Source organism: Ambystoma mexicanum, chromosome 7p (assembly GCF_040938575.1).
Source record: "Ambystoma mexicanum isolate Mex_15411 chromosome 7p, UKY_AmexF1_1, whole genome shotgun sequence".
NCBI lineage: Eukaryota > Metazoa > Chordata > Amphibia > Caudata > Ambystomatidae > Ambystoma > Ambystoma mexicanum.
In genome coordinates this window covers 571,332,289-571,350,572 of record NC_090939.1, presented here as the reverse complement: position 1 = coordinate 571,350,572, position 18,284 = coordinate 571,332,289, and the positions used below count along the sequence as shown (strand labels likewise).

The 18,284-nt window shown below is 43.4% G+C and overlaps 1 protein-coding gene across 3 annotated transcripts in view; it reads right to left on the bottom strand.

The window, feature by feature from the left end:
* LOC138526169 (uncharacterized) overlaps positions 1-18,284 on the bottom strand; it is a 273,227-nt gene that overhangs the window by 183,483 nt on the left and 71,460 nt on the right. For all 3 annotated transcript variants that reach the window (XM_069636579.1, XM_069636580.1, XM_069636581.1), the window contains exons 4-5: positions 13,880-14,059; positions 10,177-10,288 (exon numbers count right to left, since the gene is read on the bottom strand). In XM_069636579.1, coding sequence (XP_069492680.1) covers positions 10,177-10,288; positions 13,880-14,059 — 292 coding nt within the window. The remainder of the gene's footprint in view (positions 1-10,176; positions 10,289-13,879; positions 14,060-18,284) is intronic.

The following is an 18,284-nucleotide window of genomic DNA, read 5'->3' as shown; positions in this document are numbered from 1 at the left end:
CTAGTCCTTCATGATATTATAATCTTGCAGGAAACTTGATTACTTGAAACCCCAACATAGGAGGACCACACCATCATTTTACATTCGGCAAAGGCAGCTGTCCGGGGAAGACCATCATCTGGTTTAATGGTCGCAATTAAGAATCATAAGAAGTGGCATCTCTCTCCTTGGTTAGCTCCAAACCTTTTTTTACTATTAGTAAAATTAGAATTTCCGTGGGGGGGGCATAACGATTCTCAATCTTTATCGAAACCCAAAGGGAATCTCGGATGATACCTACTTCTTAGATCTGGAAATGTTACTGAATGCTAACTCGGAGTCTCCGGAGATAACAATTGTGATTGTGGTAGGTGATTTAAACCTTCAGTTGTTACCAGCAAATAATACCAGATATAATCTAGCTTGTCTGAGGTGGGTGCGCATTATTAAGGATCGGGGTTTGGTGATGTGTAACGGATCCCTGCCAGGAGATACGACTTTAAATGCGACCTGGTCAAGAGGGTGCTGTTCCTCGATAATTGATTTGCCTTTGTTGACCCTGACACATTCAACAAGACCCTGAGCTTCCAAATACTCCCACAATTATACAGTGATCACAATATATTGAATCTGAAATGGCTTGTCGATGTTCCAGTAGAAGAAGGTGTTGTCCAAATTTGCTCTCACTCTCTAACAGTAAATAATGCTCGAGCAAGACTTAAGTGGAATATGGATACTTTGTTAGACTTTTATAAGAATGTGGAGAGTAGTTACCATGATGGCCAAGCTGCATCAAAAGAGTATACATTGTTTCTCCACCTATATCGTGTGTCATGTATAGAGCGAAATTTAGCTTACCACAACCACGTCATGAATATGATGCCTTGGTTCAAGCCAAAAAATCATTACTACGTAAAAATAAAAAAATGATTTTGAATTCGACCTGCCTTGATAAATTCAAAAGGTTGCACTTCTTAAACTGTCAGTACAAAAATTGGTTACGTTCTCATCAAAGGCACATGCTACAAACAGATGGAGAAGCCATGTTGTGCAGTAGCCTAAACAAAAACACGGGTCAGATATGGGCAATGATTAAAATTGGCAGTAACGCTACACAGAAATCAGTCCAGTTAAATGGGGTAAACGAAAGAGAATGGGTTTCATATTTTACCAAGATGCATCAGCAGGAAATGTGTGATAGCAGCCCACTCGTTAGTGAATGTTCAAATTATGAAGGGCTCAATATTGAGGAAGATGATGAGTTGTTTTTTTATAAACACAAGCTCTCAAATTCGCGAGCCCCGGGTTCCGATGGGATGAGTAATTTCGTGTTGAAGCAAAACCCTGTCTTATGGTCTAAAATTCTTACCCTCATCTTCAAGCAGATTGTAATTACTAATAAAATACCAGCTACGTGGAGGTCAGCTATAATTATCCCAATCTTTAAAAAAGGTGATCAATCAGTCCTGGGCAATTATAGGCCAGTTTCATTCTTAGACGCGTCAGGCAAGCTTTTCTCAAGGTTTATACTTCGAGAATTTCAAAAATGGACTTTAAATTCTGGTTCAAGAGATCCCTTTCAAACCGGGTTTATTGCCGGGATGGGAACGTGTGTAAATCTCTTGACTTTAACATCAATAATTGAGCATCATAGACTCGTAAAACAGCCGTTATACATGACCTTTATAGACCTGCGAGCAGCGTTTGACCCCGTCTCACTAGAGCTATTACTAAAAAAAAATAACTCAACAGGGATGCCCAAGGCTTATTGTACAACTCATTAATGACCTACACAATAACATATAAATAAGATTAACGGCCGAAGGAAAATTACCTGAACCCATTATGGCATTTAGAGGGCTGAGGCAGGGCTGTACAATTGCCTCGGCCCCCTTTAATTTTTTTCATTTCGGATGTGGGGAAGACATTTAGAAACATCCTCACAGATCCTCCGAAACTGGCTAATAAGATCATCCCATTTTTGATGTATGCTGATGATCTGGTTGTCATTTCTAAAACACCTACGGGCCTTCAGAGGGCGTTGGACGCGGTGGTAGCTTATACTGAGGTGAATCATTTGAGCATAAACTTGGAAAAGACAAAGATCATGATGTTCAATGCAAGTCAAAAGCATAGTAAAAAATATCTTATGCTTGGAACCTTAAAGTGTCAAAACTTCAAACGGTTCAGCACTACACATACTTGGGTGCGCAAATAGTAACACCGAAACAAAGCCTTGTGTTTAAACAAATACAACAGGACAAAGTTACAACATTCAAACAACAAGCCAAGATCATACAGGGAAAGTATGGCAAGTTTACCATTGCTCCGATACTGACGTACTATTATCAAAAAGTATCACCTATTTTACTTTATTCATCAGAAACTCGACCCATTCTGAATGATAGTTTTTGGTCGATCCTGGAGGGGGGAAGTATTGGCGCAGAGTCTTACATCTTCCTGCCTCTACACCGTTGCCACCAATACGTCATGAACTAGGATTGATTTCCCTTTATATGGAGGTATATTTGGATTGTTGTAGCCCTTTTTAGGAAATGCTTATTGGCCTTGAATTCAGGTACAGTATTGGGAACACTTGCAGCTTATGTCTTCTCTTCTAAGGACAAATTTATAATCAAATGGTGTAACCAGGTTAGTCCTAGAATCAGTAGAAGTAACTTTATCTACACTTCTCCAAAATATGATGCAAGTAAAAGTAAGGATATTTGCCCAAGATTGGGAAAACACGAGAATAAAATGTACTGAATATAGTGATTATGATCCAGAACTATTTGTATTGAAAAAGCATAGTTTTCCAGAACGATATTTGGTCAAGTCTCCATCCACAGAACACCGGAATTACTTTTTGCGACTAAGGCTTAATCTGTGGCCAACGAGCCAAGTGATGGCCCGAAGCAGACTTATTAACCAAGATCAAAAGTGTCATTTTTGTAATCAAGAAGATAAAGTAGAGACACTAAAACATCTCTTGACCGAATGTGACGCACTCCTAAACCAACGAATGAAACATTTTAAACGAATAATGGAACCATTTAGGGTCTCCACATCTGAAACATTGTGGAGAACAATTCATTCTGGTTTCTCCACGGCCGTAACCATAAGAGCTATCGCATTTTTGCATGAATTAAAACTTGATGAAGCTAATGCTGAAATACAGTTTTAAAGTTGTGTGTTAATTCCATCGAAAGCATCATTGATCAAATGGTTTACTGTAATATAGGTGATGTCAAATATTGTAGAGAATGCTATATTAAAAGAGCTATAAATGATGAAGTAGGTCTGAAGCAGCATAAGTGTTGTAATCAAGTGATATGTTTGAGTTGATGTTTCTCAATTTTTAAATGTACATAGTAAGTTGTTCGTTTGTTCCGTTTTGTACTACTATTGAAAAGCTGATTGTCAGCTATAGCAAAAAAAACATTGTAATAGCAAGCATTGGAAATACCAACAGTTTTAGATTTTGTGTAGACATTGGAAAGGCACTACCGTAATAGTACTGAGAAACACTTGTGTAACAGTATGTTATAAATGACATATCATAAGTGGCCATTAATGGAGACCGTTGCAAAATAGGGAAAGTATCTGGCATATGATAACAGTGTCTGGCAAACACGTATCTAATACCAATACACTAGCTGAAACCTTTGGCTTTAACATTTTTATTTATTCTGTATTGGTTTCTAAGGAAAACCTGTCACAAGAGAAAATTACAGATGGAGCAGTTTCCAACAAAACAATAAAAGAATAGGACTATAACAATAACTGTTGGCTTTGCCAATGCTTGTTTTAACAGGATTTCAGTGAAGGACACACATACTGCTTATAAATAAAGTGGCTGAAGGCCGACCTGGTTAAGACATCTATTACACCGGTGGCAGGTTTACAGCTCCAATTAAACCATTAACTTTCAGAGGACTTCTTAAAAACACTGGCAGGCACTTTCGGTGCAAAGTTTGATGGCTAAGGCTTGACAAAGCTTGCTCATAGAGATAACAGTAGGGTACTTTTTGGGTGGAGAGGTGCAGGAAGTGGGTGGGATCGGCCACAGGAATTAGCAAGCCATAGGCAGTCAATGGGTGGGGTGAGAAACAACAACACCCACAATCATTGTGCCCCTCCTTATATTTCTACATCTCCCCAACTCTACTCAAATGCAATAGTTTCGGCTCATAGATGGTGGTAATGCACCACCTTACAGCCAAAACTAAACAGGCGTTCTACTTTGGGAAAAGGTCAATATACGGACACGAGCATTGTAGTCCAACTAAGACACGCTGCCATCTCCTTCTTGCTGTAGAAATAGATACGGCAACCAGTGTGGCTGTATTTTTAAATGTAGCATAATGATTTGAAAGAAAACTGGTAAAATAACAATTCCACCCATTAAAGCTCTTTTAAGTATGTAAACAATGACGTTATTGTGAGCTATTCAGGTGGGAGAAGCCATATCTTGACGATATTTCTTTAACTCCTTACACAATGTGCCTTTCTAATAATGTAAGCTAAAGACAGTGGCATGGACATCTTGTACTGAGGTTGAATAGAATATTTTGCAGAGCAAGTGTTCCACGTGCGTGTAGTAATCTGTGTGGTCCGGTCAGAAAGGAAAGATGCATGAATTGAAAACAAAATACCTTTCAAAGGAAATTGCATTATGCAGGGATTCGGGGAGGGGGGCTGGGGGAAACGTGGAGGGGCCTAATGCACATCGAACATTCGCTGCAAAGTCCGACTCCTTCAAACTATATCTTTGCTCCCTGCCCCACCTAATCCGTGTTCTCCTTTTTCCAATATCACTTAGGTACTGTAGGGTGCATCCTTACCTTACCCTCCGTAGCAGGCCCCAAACCTTTGCACATCACCCATATGCAGTACTTGCTTTTGCTATAGAGACTGGCAGACGTGTAATGCAAATATTCAACACATCCCTGCGGTGAGGGACATTCAGGTGAAAAGTCTGTATAGGGCATGCTGGGCACCAGAGAGAATAATGGGTGATTCAGAATCCAAGAGGGAGAGAGGGAGAAGGAGAAACGAGGGAAAGAGGGAGAGCGAGAAGGAGAAAGAGAGAAGAGAAGGAGAGGGAGAACGGGTACCCATCTGGGAGGGTTAGGGTATAAAGATCCAAAGTAGATGTGGCACATTTATGTTGGGGGAGAGAGCAGGGAAATGGAACAGAGACAGGGCTTCTCAGGACTTTAAGAAACAAGGGGGTAAGGCAAAGGAACCCAAGAGGCCACAGTGGCCATCTTGCCTTTGTGTAGGAATCCATTGATTCCTATGGCAGGGGCTGGATATCTCAAAAATGGAGGATACCTAGTGCCACTGTTAGAAGCTGCCACCAGCCTATACCCTGCTCTGTGGGCAACACACATGTGCCCAAAAACATACACTAGGGGTACAGGGATGTACCGCTACTCATGGGTGCCCTAAGGGTATCCATGGGTACTGTTCACCGAGAACAAAATGAAGAGCTGAACTGCCAGAGGTCCAAACTGGATTCCTGTGCAGAAAATAAGCAAAACACACAGTTTAAGGAGGGAGAGGACAAGAAGGCCTACCCATCCAATGCATTTCCATCATCACACTGGTTCTGTTTCTCGCTCTGCCCGCTGATAATCTACTAAAGGATGAAAGTGGTACCAAAGTTACTTCATAGCATGGAAATTAGCCCTAACACTAGAGCTTTCATGTATGACAAGGTGGAGTCTAGGGTGTGGAAGTGAGCCTTCAACTTACCGTATTGCCTTCCAATTGCTGCTCTCAGATTCAAACTGGCACTAACATCGTTGGGCTGTCAATTGGATTGGATGACCTTGCACAGGAAGTTGTTGGTTCCCCTTGCGGGATCTCTGTATGAGGACCTTGCAGAAGTTTCAAAGCGAACCACAGTTTGATCCTTGATCAACTTTAGAAAATGTACTGAGTTGGTGTTGGATAGATTGGATCCAACACCTAGTCATCTTGTTAGCAACCCTATAGCTGTTAAGAGTATATTATTTAAACATGTCTGGATGGCAACAATTACAATGATGAGATCATTCAAGCTGTATAAGAGTTTGTCACCTTATGACAAGCCTTTGAGGGACCATACTAAGTCTTTAAAGAAATTCCCTAATTGCTACTGGAGTCACCATTTTCCAAGATCTAGACAAAACCTGTTGCCCACGGGAGGAATCCACCTTGTTAGATCTCCACTTGAGGAACAACCAAAAAGTTGTGCTCTCTGTAAGAATGAAGATGTGATACAGACTGGAGAGCACATCCTGGTGGTTTGCCCCTTTTTACAAACCCAGAGGTCGATGTAGCTTGGTCAGTTTGTATATAATCCTGCTTAATTAGATTCAGGAGAATTTTGTAGACCGTTTCGAGGGGTGAGGAAACTGTTGGGACCATTTCTGTGACAAGGATGCTCCACCAAGCGGGTTTGGTGCGCATTAGGTCGTGAAGGACTTGATCTATGGTCTGTGACCTTATTTAGTTTTCTATGGTATATTTTTCAAACAAGCTTAATTGATCCAGTCCTGGGGTTTTATAGAAAAGTGATTGAATTGTTTTTCCTTCCTTTTTTTCTTTTTCCCTTTATTGGTCTTATCTTTCTTTTTTTAATCTTCTTTATTTTGTTAAATATTAGTCATGCACAATAAAAATGCTGTCATTTGTTTTCTTAACTCTGTAAGGTTGATTATGAGCAACCAATGTCTGAATTAAAAAAAAAGAAATTGCCATGTTAGTTTAGTAATAAACAATTTTCAAAAATATATAGAAACATAGCAACTCAAGCCTGTATGTGAATTTATTGTTGTTTGGTAAAACTCCAGTAACTGTCTTTCTGTGCATTTTTTCAGAATGCTGAATACAGCGTTGCTAAAACGAAGGGATTCTTTTTAGAATGCAACACTACAGGTCATCGCTAAACGCCATTTGTTTTTGAGACAAACACATGCTTGGTTTCATTCACCCATACCGATATTGGCTCGCTTATACGTTTTCATTGAACTAACACACTGTAAAACCTACAATAGTTGGAACGGATTCAAATGGGTACAACCTTTGCCCATTACAGCCGAAACAAATGCCCTTTGTTACCATGCCAATAAAAGGCTGTTTCAAAATGCAGAAATGGTATTTGTTTTATGGAGCTGTCTGTAAAATTGAAAATAACTCTTTGATGCCGTCTAAAATGACGTGAGGTGGGTGTGTTGGGGTTTAACTCCCATGCAGGTTAGGGGGCTACTAGTGGTTTGCGGACTCAAGAACTCATGGAAGGCCCAACACCTTTCTCTCAAAAAGGAACGCAGGTCCAGACAGACAGCAAGTTCAAACTGTGGTTTATTACAGCCAAAACCAACAGGGATCAGTACACGGACAGAAGAAATCCAGGAACTTCCCAGTGTCTACTGGCTCGAAGGCCAGCTTTGTTCTTTCCGGATATCAGAGTGATGCCACAACTTGGGCCTTTCACCAGAAAACCTATCATATTCTGGGATTGGCCATTGAGTGGTAGTCCATCTATAGTGGACACTATACATGTTATTTCACTGGCTCTCTCATGTCAGGTGGCTGGCCTGGCCCAACCCCAATTATCTGACTCTACACAATGTTGCAGTGTGAGGGTCTTACCATTGGTTCTTACCCATTGACACCCACCCCTAGGGTCCTGAACTGTGATTGGCTAGAGCTGCTCTTCCCCAGGCCTGGGATCTGTAATGGTTCTCAGCTCATGGTGTACCTTCTCAAGGTAATAAGAGAGACTATGTGTTAGTATTGTATCCTGTGTTCACCACCTTAGACTATGAGAGTGCCCGTTCACATCATGCAACGCTCGTCTTCACTGTAACATCTTTGTTGCAAGCTTCTATCTGGCGGTGTGAGATCGCCCCTCTTTACCAAGCGACGGTTTGATTCATCATCTGGGTCGGACAAGTCACGTGCTCGGAGACCGTGTATGGGCTTCTTAGCTCTGAGTTACTCTGAATATTGGAGAATGATTAATCTTTACTGCAGCTGGTATTACTGTCGTTCAGGGAATGGAATGCTGTCCGTATATAGTTGCCTTGGCAGCTACCCCCCACCCCTTTTCACACGTTTGCTTCTCTGTGCAGCCTGAATTCAGCTCAGCTCTCACCGAGGGTCGGTGGCCTGCTATAATTTCCTAAGTCATTTCATGGCTTCTGTATGTTCGTGCTACTCTATATTCTCCATATATTAGTCACACTGGACTGTCAGGTCCCATGGGTGCTCTTGCAGTTCCAGAAGGTTAATTGCATATAAGTAAGCATCTGCAAGCATTCACTCAGGATCTCTCACTTCTTGCGGTTGCTGCGCTTAAGCTAGTGTCAAAATAATAAAGCAATGATAGTATATACGTGTATCTGTCTTCCAACTATAGAGCTGCGCATTTGTGTTCTTCATGTAATCGAGTGTGTGTGTACGTTTCATTGTGCGGATGGCACATGTGTTTCTTGTCTAACCATGCTAAGTCGTGGTGTCTCCAACGACGTCAGTGGCTTTGGCTTCATTACTGTCAATTGGTGTCTACTTAGTTGCCACCTGAGGGTCTTCATCCACTCTGGGTAGGGTCTGTAGTGCCCCTGGTCTGTAGGTTTGGCTAAATGGGTACCTCTTGACGTACTTATCAATGATTGGAGCACTAGGGATTGGTGCAAAATAGCATGGACATTCACAATGTCTTTGGTTCCTCTTCCGCATTATATACTTAATTGGTGGGGGAGGAGGGGTGATTTTGCCCATCCCTCTTCAGGTGCGCTAGGGGGTGAATTAATGCCAGAGAAGTGATACTGTAGGGTTGTAAAAAGTGTTAAAAATCAAAGGATACCAGGTCTTAAATAACAGTCAATTTTTGAGAGATGACTTTACAATACAGATGAGCAAAAAGAGTATCATTATCGCTTTATGTTCTCCATCATAAATGGAGGCTTACAACTACCAACAAGCAAATTAACGGGAGCCCAAATAAAATCTCCTCTGGAAAGAAACAGTAATACAAAATGCATGCCACTGTGTCACTCACACAGCTTTATGCCACACTCCCATTTTTAAACACCCACCATTCGTAACTCTTACGTGACAATGCCCACTTTGAATTATCCACTCCTCGCCTTGCCTGCAGGTAACTTTAATCTCACTTTATTGTGCGTAAATGCAAAATAAAAAACACACATTGGCAATGCCAACAGTTTGGGCTTTTGTGTAAGCATGGGAAAGGCACTTGCCAGGCACTACCGTAGTGGTCTTAACTGGCCATTGATGGTGGCAGGCGTGAAATAGTGTGAGTATCTGGGCATCGAATAGCAGTGCCTGGCAAATGCCTAATACTATACAAAAGCCGGTCCGATAGCACATCGACTAGAGCGCTCGCTTTGACATCTGTGCAGAGCCTGCTAACACAGGTTTGAATCCCGGCAGGGCCAAACTCAGCCTTTCATCCTTCCGAGGTCGATAAATGAGCACCACACACCGTGGGTAATAATAAGCAGCGCTCAGATACCTGAGGGTTCGTAGCGCTATATAAATGCTAAATTATTATTATTATTATTATTAAAAGCTACAAGTGCTGGCTTTGCCAATGCTTGTTTTCAACAGGACTTCAGTGCAGGACACTCATAGCGTTTATAAATCGAGGGGCTGAAGGCAGATTTGTTTAAGGTATTTCTATTACACCAGCCCCAATTAAAGAGTTCCCATGAGGAAGTGTTTTGGGCAGATAGGGACAGGAACTGGGTGGGAATGGCCATGTGGATCAGCATGGCTATAGGCAGTCAATGGGCAGGCCAATAACAAAACACCCCCTACAAGCTGCATATTCCCCCCCCCATCTGTACTATAATGCAATAGTTTTGGCTAAGAGGCGATGCAAATGCCACCTAATTGCTCAAACGAAAAATCACAAGTTGGTGCAGTGCTCGGAACTCGGAAGGTCACCAATTCATGACAACAAACGATCACTGAGGTGCACTATGTGGCAGCACAAGCACGGGCTTTTGGTTTCCCTGAATTTGTAATCCGAGTGTAACATTTCTTTTGGATTGTGAATCCAGCGAAATCCGGCCCAATTCCAGCACTGGTTGTGTCGCTTTTGTTCCTTGAACACTCCTCCAGTCGCATTCCAATATTATTTTATGTACATCCAGAGTAGTACTGGAGATCCCTTACCTTCTAAATTTCCTCCCATGATGTAAAGATTCTTTAACTTCTGGGGAAGCGTGGGATCAAGTTTCACTGCCAAGGCCAGGTTCGTTAGTGGCCCTGTTGCAACCAGCGAGATCTGAAGAAAAGCAGATACAGCTCTGTCAGTGTGCCCACAGCAAGAACATCAAGTAAATTATGAGAGATAGCATGTCTCATAACTTACTTATATAGCAACATTTGACTTCAGTCCTTTTATAAACAAAAAGGCCAACCAATATTGCAACTTCAGCAATCTTCAAAACAACCCTTAGACACAATTAGCATTAACATTCAATTGTTAATAAGTGACTTTTGAGGAAGGGGTTTCTTGATGAGCGACTCTGGGGCTTTCCTGGGGAAACACGTTGGAACAACTGTTTTCATGTGGACTCCTGAGAAAAAGCTTGCACTGGCCTAGAAGGTACGAGAAATTATTCACGATACAATGAATTACTATGGCTACTGAATTACATATACTTTACAAATAAAAATGAAATTGCCAATACAGTGACAGTCATAATAACCAAATTCCTGCCTGCCTACATGCGTTTCACCCCCAGTGCTTCCTCGGGGCAATATGCTTGGTCTCAAAAACAGTTTTCATCAATCATTGTGCTATGCTACACAGTGCTTTAGAATACATAGAATCAGACATTCCAGAAAGTCTTTAACTAGGGATCTCAATTCTTACAGCATTAATAATATAAACAAAAAGCAAAATTAGCACCCAGGGTGGGAGAAGCAATCAATCAGGTTGCTTGGATCACAGGCTGAATCCCACAATCTGAACCCATGTTCCGAGCAGCCAGATGGCGGGTTCCCCTGCCCTGCCATCTTCTCCCACACCCCTCTCCCTCCCTTCTCCTCGGATGTCCTGTCCCTTCACCAAAACCCCACTTACCTGATTCATTCACAGTCGCTGCTGCTGCTACTCCATGTCCCTGCTGGCCACCATGGACATGTAAGAGGGGCCCTGTATTGAGCCCGGCCTTCGAGACAATGGCGGCCATCTTAGATATTTTGTTCGAATGAGCGTGACACCACAAGGCATTGCATTCATTGAAAGAAAATACATTTCTATTAGCACCCCAAGTTTACAGATTTAAAACCTAGGGTATAAACAGCAATAAGCACCCGTTCGGGTGGAGGTGGGGGCTTCACTGGCTGATAACGGCACCAGGCCAGGTATTAAGGACCCGGCTTTGGTCGGGCCTATTACTTGGGCCCTGTGCGTTACAAGCGCATATGGTCCCAGGAAAGGGTTCTTGATTCTTTAAAACCATGGAGTTCCACCACGGTCCTAAAGAGGAGTTGCTTTTTTGGTTCATGTCGAAAAGGCGCTGTTCAAGGGCTTTAAAAAAAAGTTAAGACACTGTCCAAGAACAGCTTCACAGGCTGCAGGACAATTGCAACCCCTCTTTGTTTTAAGCCACCCATTTGGCATGTAATGTATCACCATTTTTACAGAATTGCACATTTTATCGAAGTACTGCATGACAAGATGCATGTCTTTGTGAAACAATGCAGCACTGGAGATGCTGTACCCGTTTCTGGAGGAGCTGCGTGCAACAGGGTTGGTTGCTGCAGAGACGAACCTCAGGTGGTAACAAAGTCGGCTCCGATGCGGACTGCTTAAAACAAGCCATAGCTGCGCTCGGAAAACAAGCCGACACCACCGGAGCCCGCAGCCCCCTCAGAATAGCTTCAGGACTCCATAGCACAATGCAACAGAGCGACACTATACTAGGACGTATGCCACTGGAGCTGACAAGAGTAGGGCCAGGGGAAACAGCATGGTCACTGGGGAAGGTGTCATGGTGGCCCACACCAGCAAGTGGGTTGGAGGATAAAGGGCGGAGTCTGTAACACAATAGGACGGGAAGGAGCACAGGGAAAGGCATGCAGGGATTGGTCCAACCAAACTACTGCCTCTATAAAAACAGACCCAATGGATACATTGTGTGTCAACGACTTCTGTCAGACGCTAAAGATGGCTCCTTTTACAAGTGGGCCTATCTGACAGAGTGACGAAAAGAGAGCAGGATAGAAGAAACTATACCCCCGCCTACTCTCTTCCTAGAGGGAGGCTGAAGCGGAATCACGGTGAAGAAACCGAATGAGTGATGTAACCAGCCTATACTGCAATAATCCTCAATAAAAGCATTTATTTAACCTCATTAGGAGTCCAGTCTTCGCTATTCCCACAAAGTGGTGTCAGAAGTGGGACTCAGAAGCCCCATGGAAAATCTATTGAAAGCTTTAACCGATGGACAACAGCAACTGCAACAATGTGTGCATATACAGAGCCAGCAGGCTCTAGCCGACAGACAGGCCTTCCAGCAGGCCATTCAGCTACACGGAAACTGACTATTGCACAGGAAAAACACCAAGACAACCTTTTACAATTCACAGATGTGGTGACCACCACCAGAGTACACCCGGTGATACCATCTTCAGTATTGCAGGAATACCAGGAAGGAGATGTCCTGGGATTTTTCTTCATGAATTTCGAGGGCATTGAAAGGAACACACAATGGCCACAAGATAAATAGGGTCAATACAGCCCACTCATTGGTCCAATGCAAGTTGCCTAACAAGCCGCCAATCCCACACTGGATATGCCATATGTGGACATAAAAAGGGCAGTATTGGAAAGGTTGGGCCTTGAGGAAGAAGCCTATTGTATCAAGTTTAGAGACACCAGGCTGCAAAATGGAGTGACCCAGAGGCAACTCTTTTACCGGGTTAAGAACATGGCGGAGAAGTGGCTACAGTCGACTATTTCCTCTATGGGCTTTATGACCAAAATAAGTATCTTGGAACAATTCTTGGAGGCATTATCCAGTTCCATACAGAGGTGCGTTCGACAACACCACTTTCGGAGCCTAGCTGAAGCCATCAATATAGCTTCTACGTATCAAAAGGGGAGCTATCTAAGGCGGTCGACAACCAGATCACCACTGAGGTTAATGATCAACCCTCGGCACCCTGACCCCAAGCCCCTTACCCCTCGTTGGAAGCCCATAGAAGAAAGAATCCCACGGATGGAGAATCCCGGCCGAGTACATGAAGACTTATTGATCTGTGATCAGCGTGTCATAAATTGAAATTGTTTCCATGAATATGAAGTTTGTTATTTGAATATAAATTAAGAGATCTATGGGATATACATGTGGTCAGAACACAAGAGTGCTTTATGTGACACTCTTAGATGCCTTGGAAGGCTGTGGCCAGAACAGGCTCACGACTGTGGGCCTCATTACAAGTGAGGCGGTAAGGGGTTAACGGCGCCAGTAAAGGTGCCGGCGCCGTTAACACCGTACCACCTCATTACGAGGTCCCCTCCACGTCCTTTGCGGGTCCCCCGAGGGGACCAGGGAGCTATTAATGGGCCCGTTGTTAGCATGCTCCCCATTCCCATTGAGCCCTATGGGGGCTCAAATGGGAATGGGGATGGTCCGGGTTCCCTGAATGGGGAAATACCGGGCCCTCCAAAGTCGGAATGGCCCAGACCAAAACCGAGTTTGGAGGCAGCCATTCCCTTATTAAGGGTATGGCTGCCTCCAAACTCGTAATGAGGCCCTGTTACTTTTGAGGTTGTTCACTGATGAGCTCTTTGTTTGATTTGATTGAGAGTTGTAATTTCTAACTAGCCACCATGTCCTCTGAACTTTTCTTTGAACCTTACCTCTCCAACATGCTCATTAACAATCCGGACAAGAGCATTCACAGCATGTTCTTTCTGCAAGGGTTCGAGTCCAACACTGGCAGATTCTCCGGTGTCTCCCAAGCCATCGGTTCCAAAGTGAGCAAATTCAGGCTTTATCCCCCCAAGAAGGGAGTTTGAGGCGCCAGAGTACACAGCAATCTGTGGGGAGAAATTCAGAGTCTTGGATAGGGTAGTATAAAACAGGCCCATTGCCCAGCTTTGTATTAAGGACTATTTCAGAATGGCCCACGTTTTACTCTCTCTGTACAAATCACCAGGTAACATGTAATCAGGTTATCTGCCTTACTTATGACCACTGCTTCGATTGGTGTGGAATCAAGAGGTGCCAAGCTCCCCAAATACAAGTATGGGAGTCACGCAATCGTGTGTAGTCAGTGTGCAGAGTTGCACTTTAGCTAGTGCGAGTACCACCACTCACAGAAGAACTACAGCGTTGTTCCTGTACTTCTTAGAGTCGACAGTGAAAGCTCCTGCGAACTACAGGGGTTTATTGCCTAAAGGCACAACCCACGCTTTTAACAGATGGCTCACCGATATGTTCAAAGCAAGGTCACTCGAATGATGGCTGTCAGATTATACATGCATGCAGACAGGTGTGCCATGCCAGAGGTCATCAAAGTAACACCACAGACTAAAAAGATGAAGAATTGCACAGTGCAATTTGTTGGTTACATAAAAGGGGTCATCTTCAATAGAGTGGAGTGCAAACTGAAAGTGTAAAAGCACTTCTTTATTGCCGCGGTATAGGAGGGCAGCAAAGCAGGGTTTGCACCCCCACCCCCCCCCGAACCCTCCCTTCCCTTTCCTCCTGCGTCTTGGAGGAGCACCCAGTTTTATACCTGCAGGCATGCGTACAACTAAAGCATTCCTATGGCAAACGCCCTGCATTTGGACCTGGTAAAGGGAAGTACGATTCCACAGAGATCCATTGTGAAATGCCTCCTGCACAGCGACATTTCCAGGCTAGGTTTTATTCCTCGCAAAGCGGAGCGTAAAAGTGAAGAATAAAGGCGAGTTTCCCTGGATTTACTCTTCACAATTACACTGTGCTCTGAGAGAGTTGAAAGTTGTATGAAGGCGACCAAACATATGTGCAAGTGTTGGTGGTCCCCTGTGTGCAACTACCTTATACTTTAAAATGACCTCCGGAATGTCTATATGTGCAAGTGTTGGTGGTCCCCTGTGTGCAACTACCATATACTTTAAAATGACCTCCAGAATGTCTAAAGTGCTATATTCAATGACCCTTTCAATCTGATCCGCTCCAATAACGAAGTGGGGCTCGTGGCCGATATGCAAGGCCCTCGCACTGACGGAATCACCGTCCCACTTCCGTATCCCATATTGCCAGTATGGCGGTTCCAGGGACCGCAACACCCATGCACACAATTACATATCATTGCAGGAGAACCTGAGGACTTCTTCTGCGCGTAGCCCCAAACCAAGAGGCTCTGGCAGTATTAACCACAGGGTCGGACTGTGCCATAAAATTGTCTCGGGCCACCGTTGCAAATGGCCATTCATTCCTTTTGGGACACTGAATAGTAACCGAGGGGGAGTTTTTTGATAAAGTGTGATGCAAATTGTGCATTTTTAAAGAATATTTGTCAGCAACATTCGTCAAAACTACTAGCCGCAGAGTGAATTAACTCAAAACTGCCCCAAATTGGCCAAAAAGACTGGCCCACACCAGCATTTTGTGTTTTGACTTTGGCCATGGGCCTATTGCCCTGTAGGCCAGTCCGAACCTGTTACCCCCAACTTCACTGGGTCCAGTGTGCCTTAGAAAGAGGACTCCAGAACATGAGTGTCATTGTACATTAATTCAGACTGTGCATGCAGCCTCACACTGCACATGCCCACACAATCGTAAACCGCGAATAGACCCACACACTATCCATACTTACTCACACTGAACATACACTCACCCCAACACTGTTCCTATGCCCACATACTGGGCACACTCCCTCCCACCCTTCACACACATACACCTACATATCACAAAAATGCCTACACAAAAGCCAAAACGGATCGTTTTCAGAGCGGCAGAGCTAGTTTAGCAACATTGCATACGCCGCAGGTCAATCGAGCACTTTGCCAGTATTTCACCCTGTTTACATCACTCAGGACCTTCACTGACAAAGGAGTACTTTGACTTAGAATGTGCGGCTTGATTCAGGTTTCCTCAACCTGCGTATTAGAACTAATTGGAATGGTAGATGAGAAGGGGCATTACCCATTAAACATGTATTGATGGACTATAGCAAGAAAAAGCATGGGCAGATTAATTTGGCCGAACCCCGAATCACCTTAATTTTCATTGCATTTAGGATTCACAGGGCTTCACACATTTTTAAGACATTCGTGTGACAGCTTTGGGTTAAAGTCATTATAATTTCATGCCAATGAAAGGTTGTTGTAAACAGTAGGCTGAAGAGGTTAGACCATTTCCTGCCAGCATATGTTCAAAGCAAACAAACTATAAATTTAGCAAATAGGTCAGAACTTTTCCTGACCAGAATATCCAAAGAAAACAAAGCATCTAATTATCTAACGCCATTCACCTGGCTGTTGCTAAGCTTTAATCAAGTTAAAAAAAGAAAACCAACACTTACTGTAGATACAGGTTATATGTTGTTCCCCAGGTACAGGGCTCATGATATTGCAATACTACCCAACTAAATGGCGGTCACTTAAGCAACGTCAGTCTTCACGAATGCTTGATGTGTGACTGACTCTGCCTCAGCCTCCGACCTTACCAAGTTATTGGCTTGCAGTCATGGACTATTATCATAAAATAATTACCTTCAGTTGCCCACATGAAAGCCAACACAGGATTGTGAAAGTTCATGCACGTGTAATTAATGACTGACTCTTTCCCCACCCCAATAGACTTTTCAGAGGTCCATGTCTGTTATGGAATTCACTCTATTGCAATATTAAAAACATCAACAATACTCAAGGTATCGAATTCCAAATGATCAAAATCAAACCCAAGCAGGCCGGACATGTGACCGACTCCGCTGGTCTGGCATGAAATCTTACAATTGCCCAACTTTACTAAATGTATTAACCTCAGAGGAATTGGAGGCTGAGATGTTCTTGCCCACATCCAAACCTCTGACCTGCAGTTAACACACAGATCTCTGCAGTATGTGCATTAACCTAGTGAGCTACCCCACCGCAGATTCTAATGGGCTGTCCTATTTGCTTAAGATACACAAATGCCTCATCCAGCCTCACCCCTGCCAACGCATTACTTCCACTAACTTTTCTCTCCCATCCTGCAGCCTTCGAAGTTTTTTTGCGTTTATCTCCCATGAATCGACCAGAATTTGTCCACACTTTTGAGAAGATGTATGGCTATTAAAGTTGATTCGGGCTTGACAAAAAAAAAAAAGAAAAAAAGAAAATCACTGGGACCCACAAACCTACCTGCATCACCTTATGAGATATGTCAGAATCCACGGATCACATTTGAGAATGTTCACTCAAAAGAATGAGAGTAGTGAAGGAAAGACAGGCCTGTGTTCATTGCACAAGAACTTATTTACACATTAAATGCAAGAAAATGTATGTGTTGTATGAATGTAAACAATTTTCAACCTAACATGTATAAAATACACGCTTAGCATGTACATTTACTAAATAGGTCTTTGTTTTATAAGCGCAAAATGCCTATTTAACATTTTTTAAAAGGTATAGCACAGAGACTCTGCAGATATGCCAACAAAACTCTGGAAAGCACCAAATACTTTTCTCAAAGTGGACGCTTCTTACATACCGATTTCAGAGTCTGGGGAGGTATCAATACCACCAGCATCCTTGAACCCTTCCTCCAGATCCAGTGGAGCTGGGCCAAAGGGATTGCCCATGCCCAACTCATTGGGAAGACTATAGACCTCCAAAGTTTCTGACATTTAGTCCAAAGGCAATGTCCTCTTCATCTGCAAAAATAGACTCAAAGCGAGCCGATGAGGTGTACCTGTTGGCCGGAATACAATGCAGGAACCCTGCACCTAGACCCAGAGACAGGGGAAAGAGTTCCATAACCAGCATTGGTTCTGCTGGAGCCTTTGGCACCCAGATAGATGATGCTGGCACTGAGGCAGTAACTAGGGAGACTGCGGCTTGTGCCATAAGAGTTGCTAGAACCTTACTCTGGATCAAGCTCTTAGGCTTGCCATTGATGTACAGTGAGGGAGCAGCATGCTGCAGGCAACGTCAGTTGGCAGGTGGCTGCCCAAGCACTTCGAGCATCACGGTCCAGCTTGGGAGAGAGCCAAAGTGGGGAAGGTAAGTTTGTTAATAATTTTTAACAAGTGTATGCAGATTCCTGCGCAGAACTCTACCTCAGGACCCT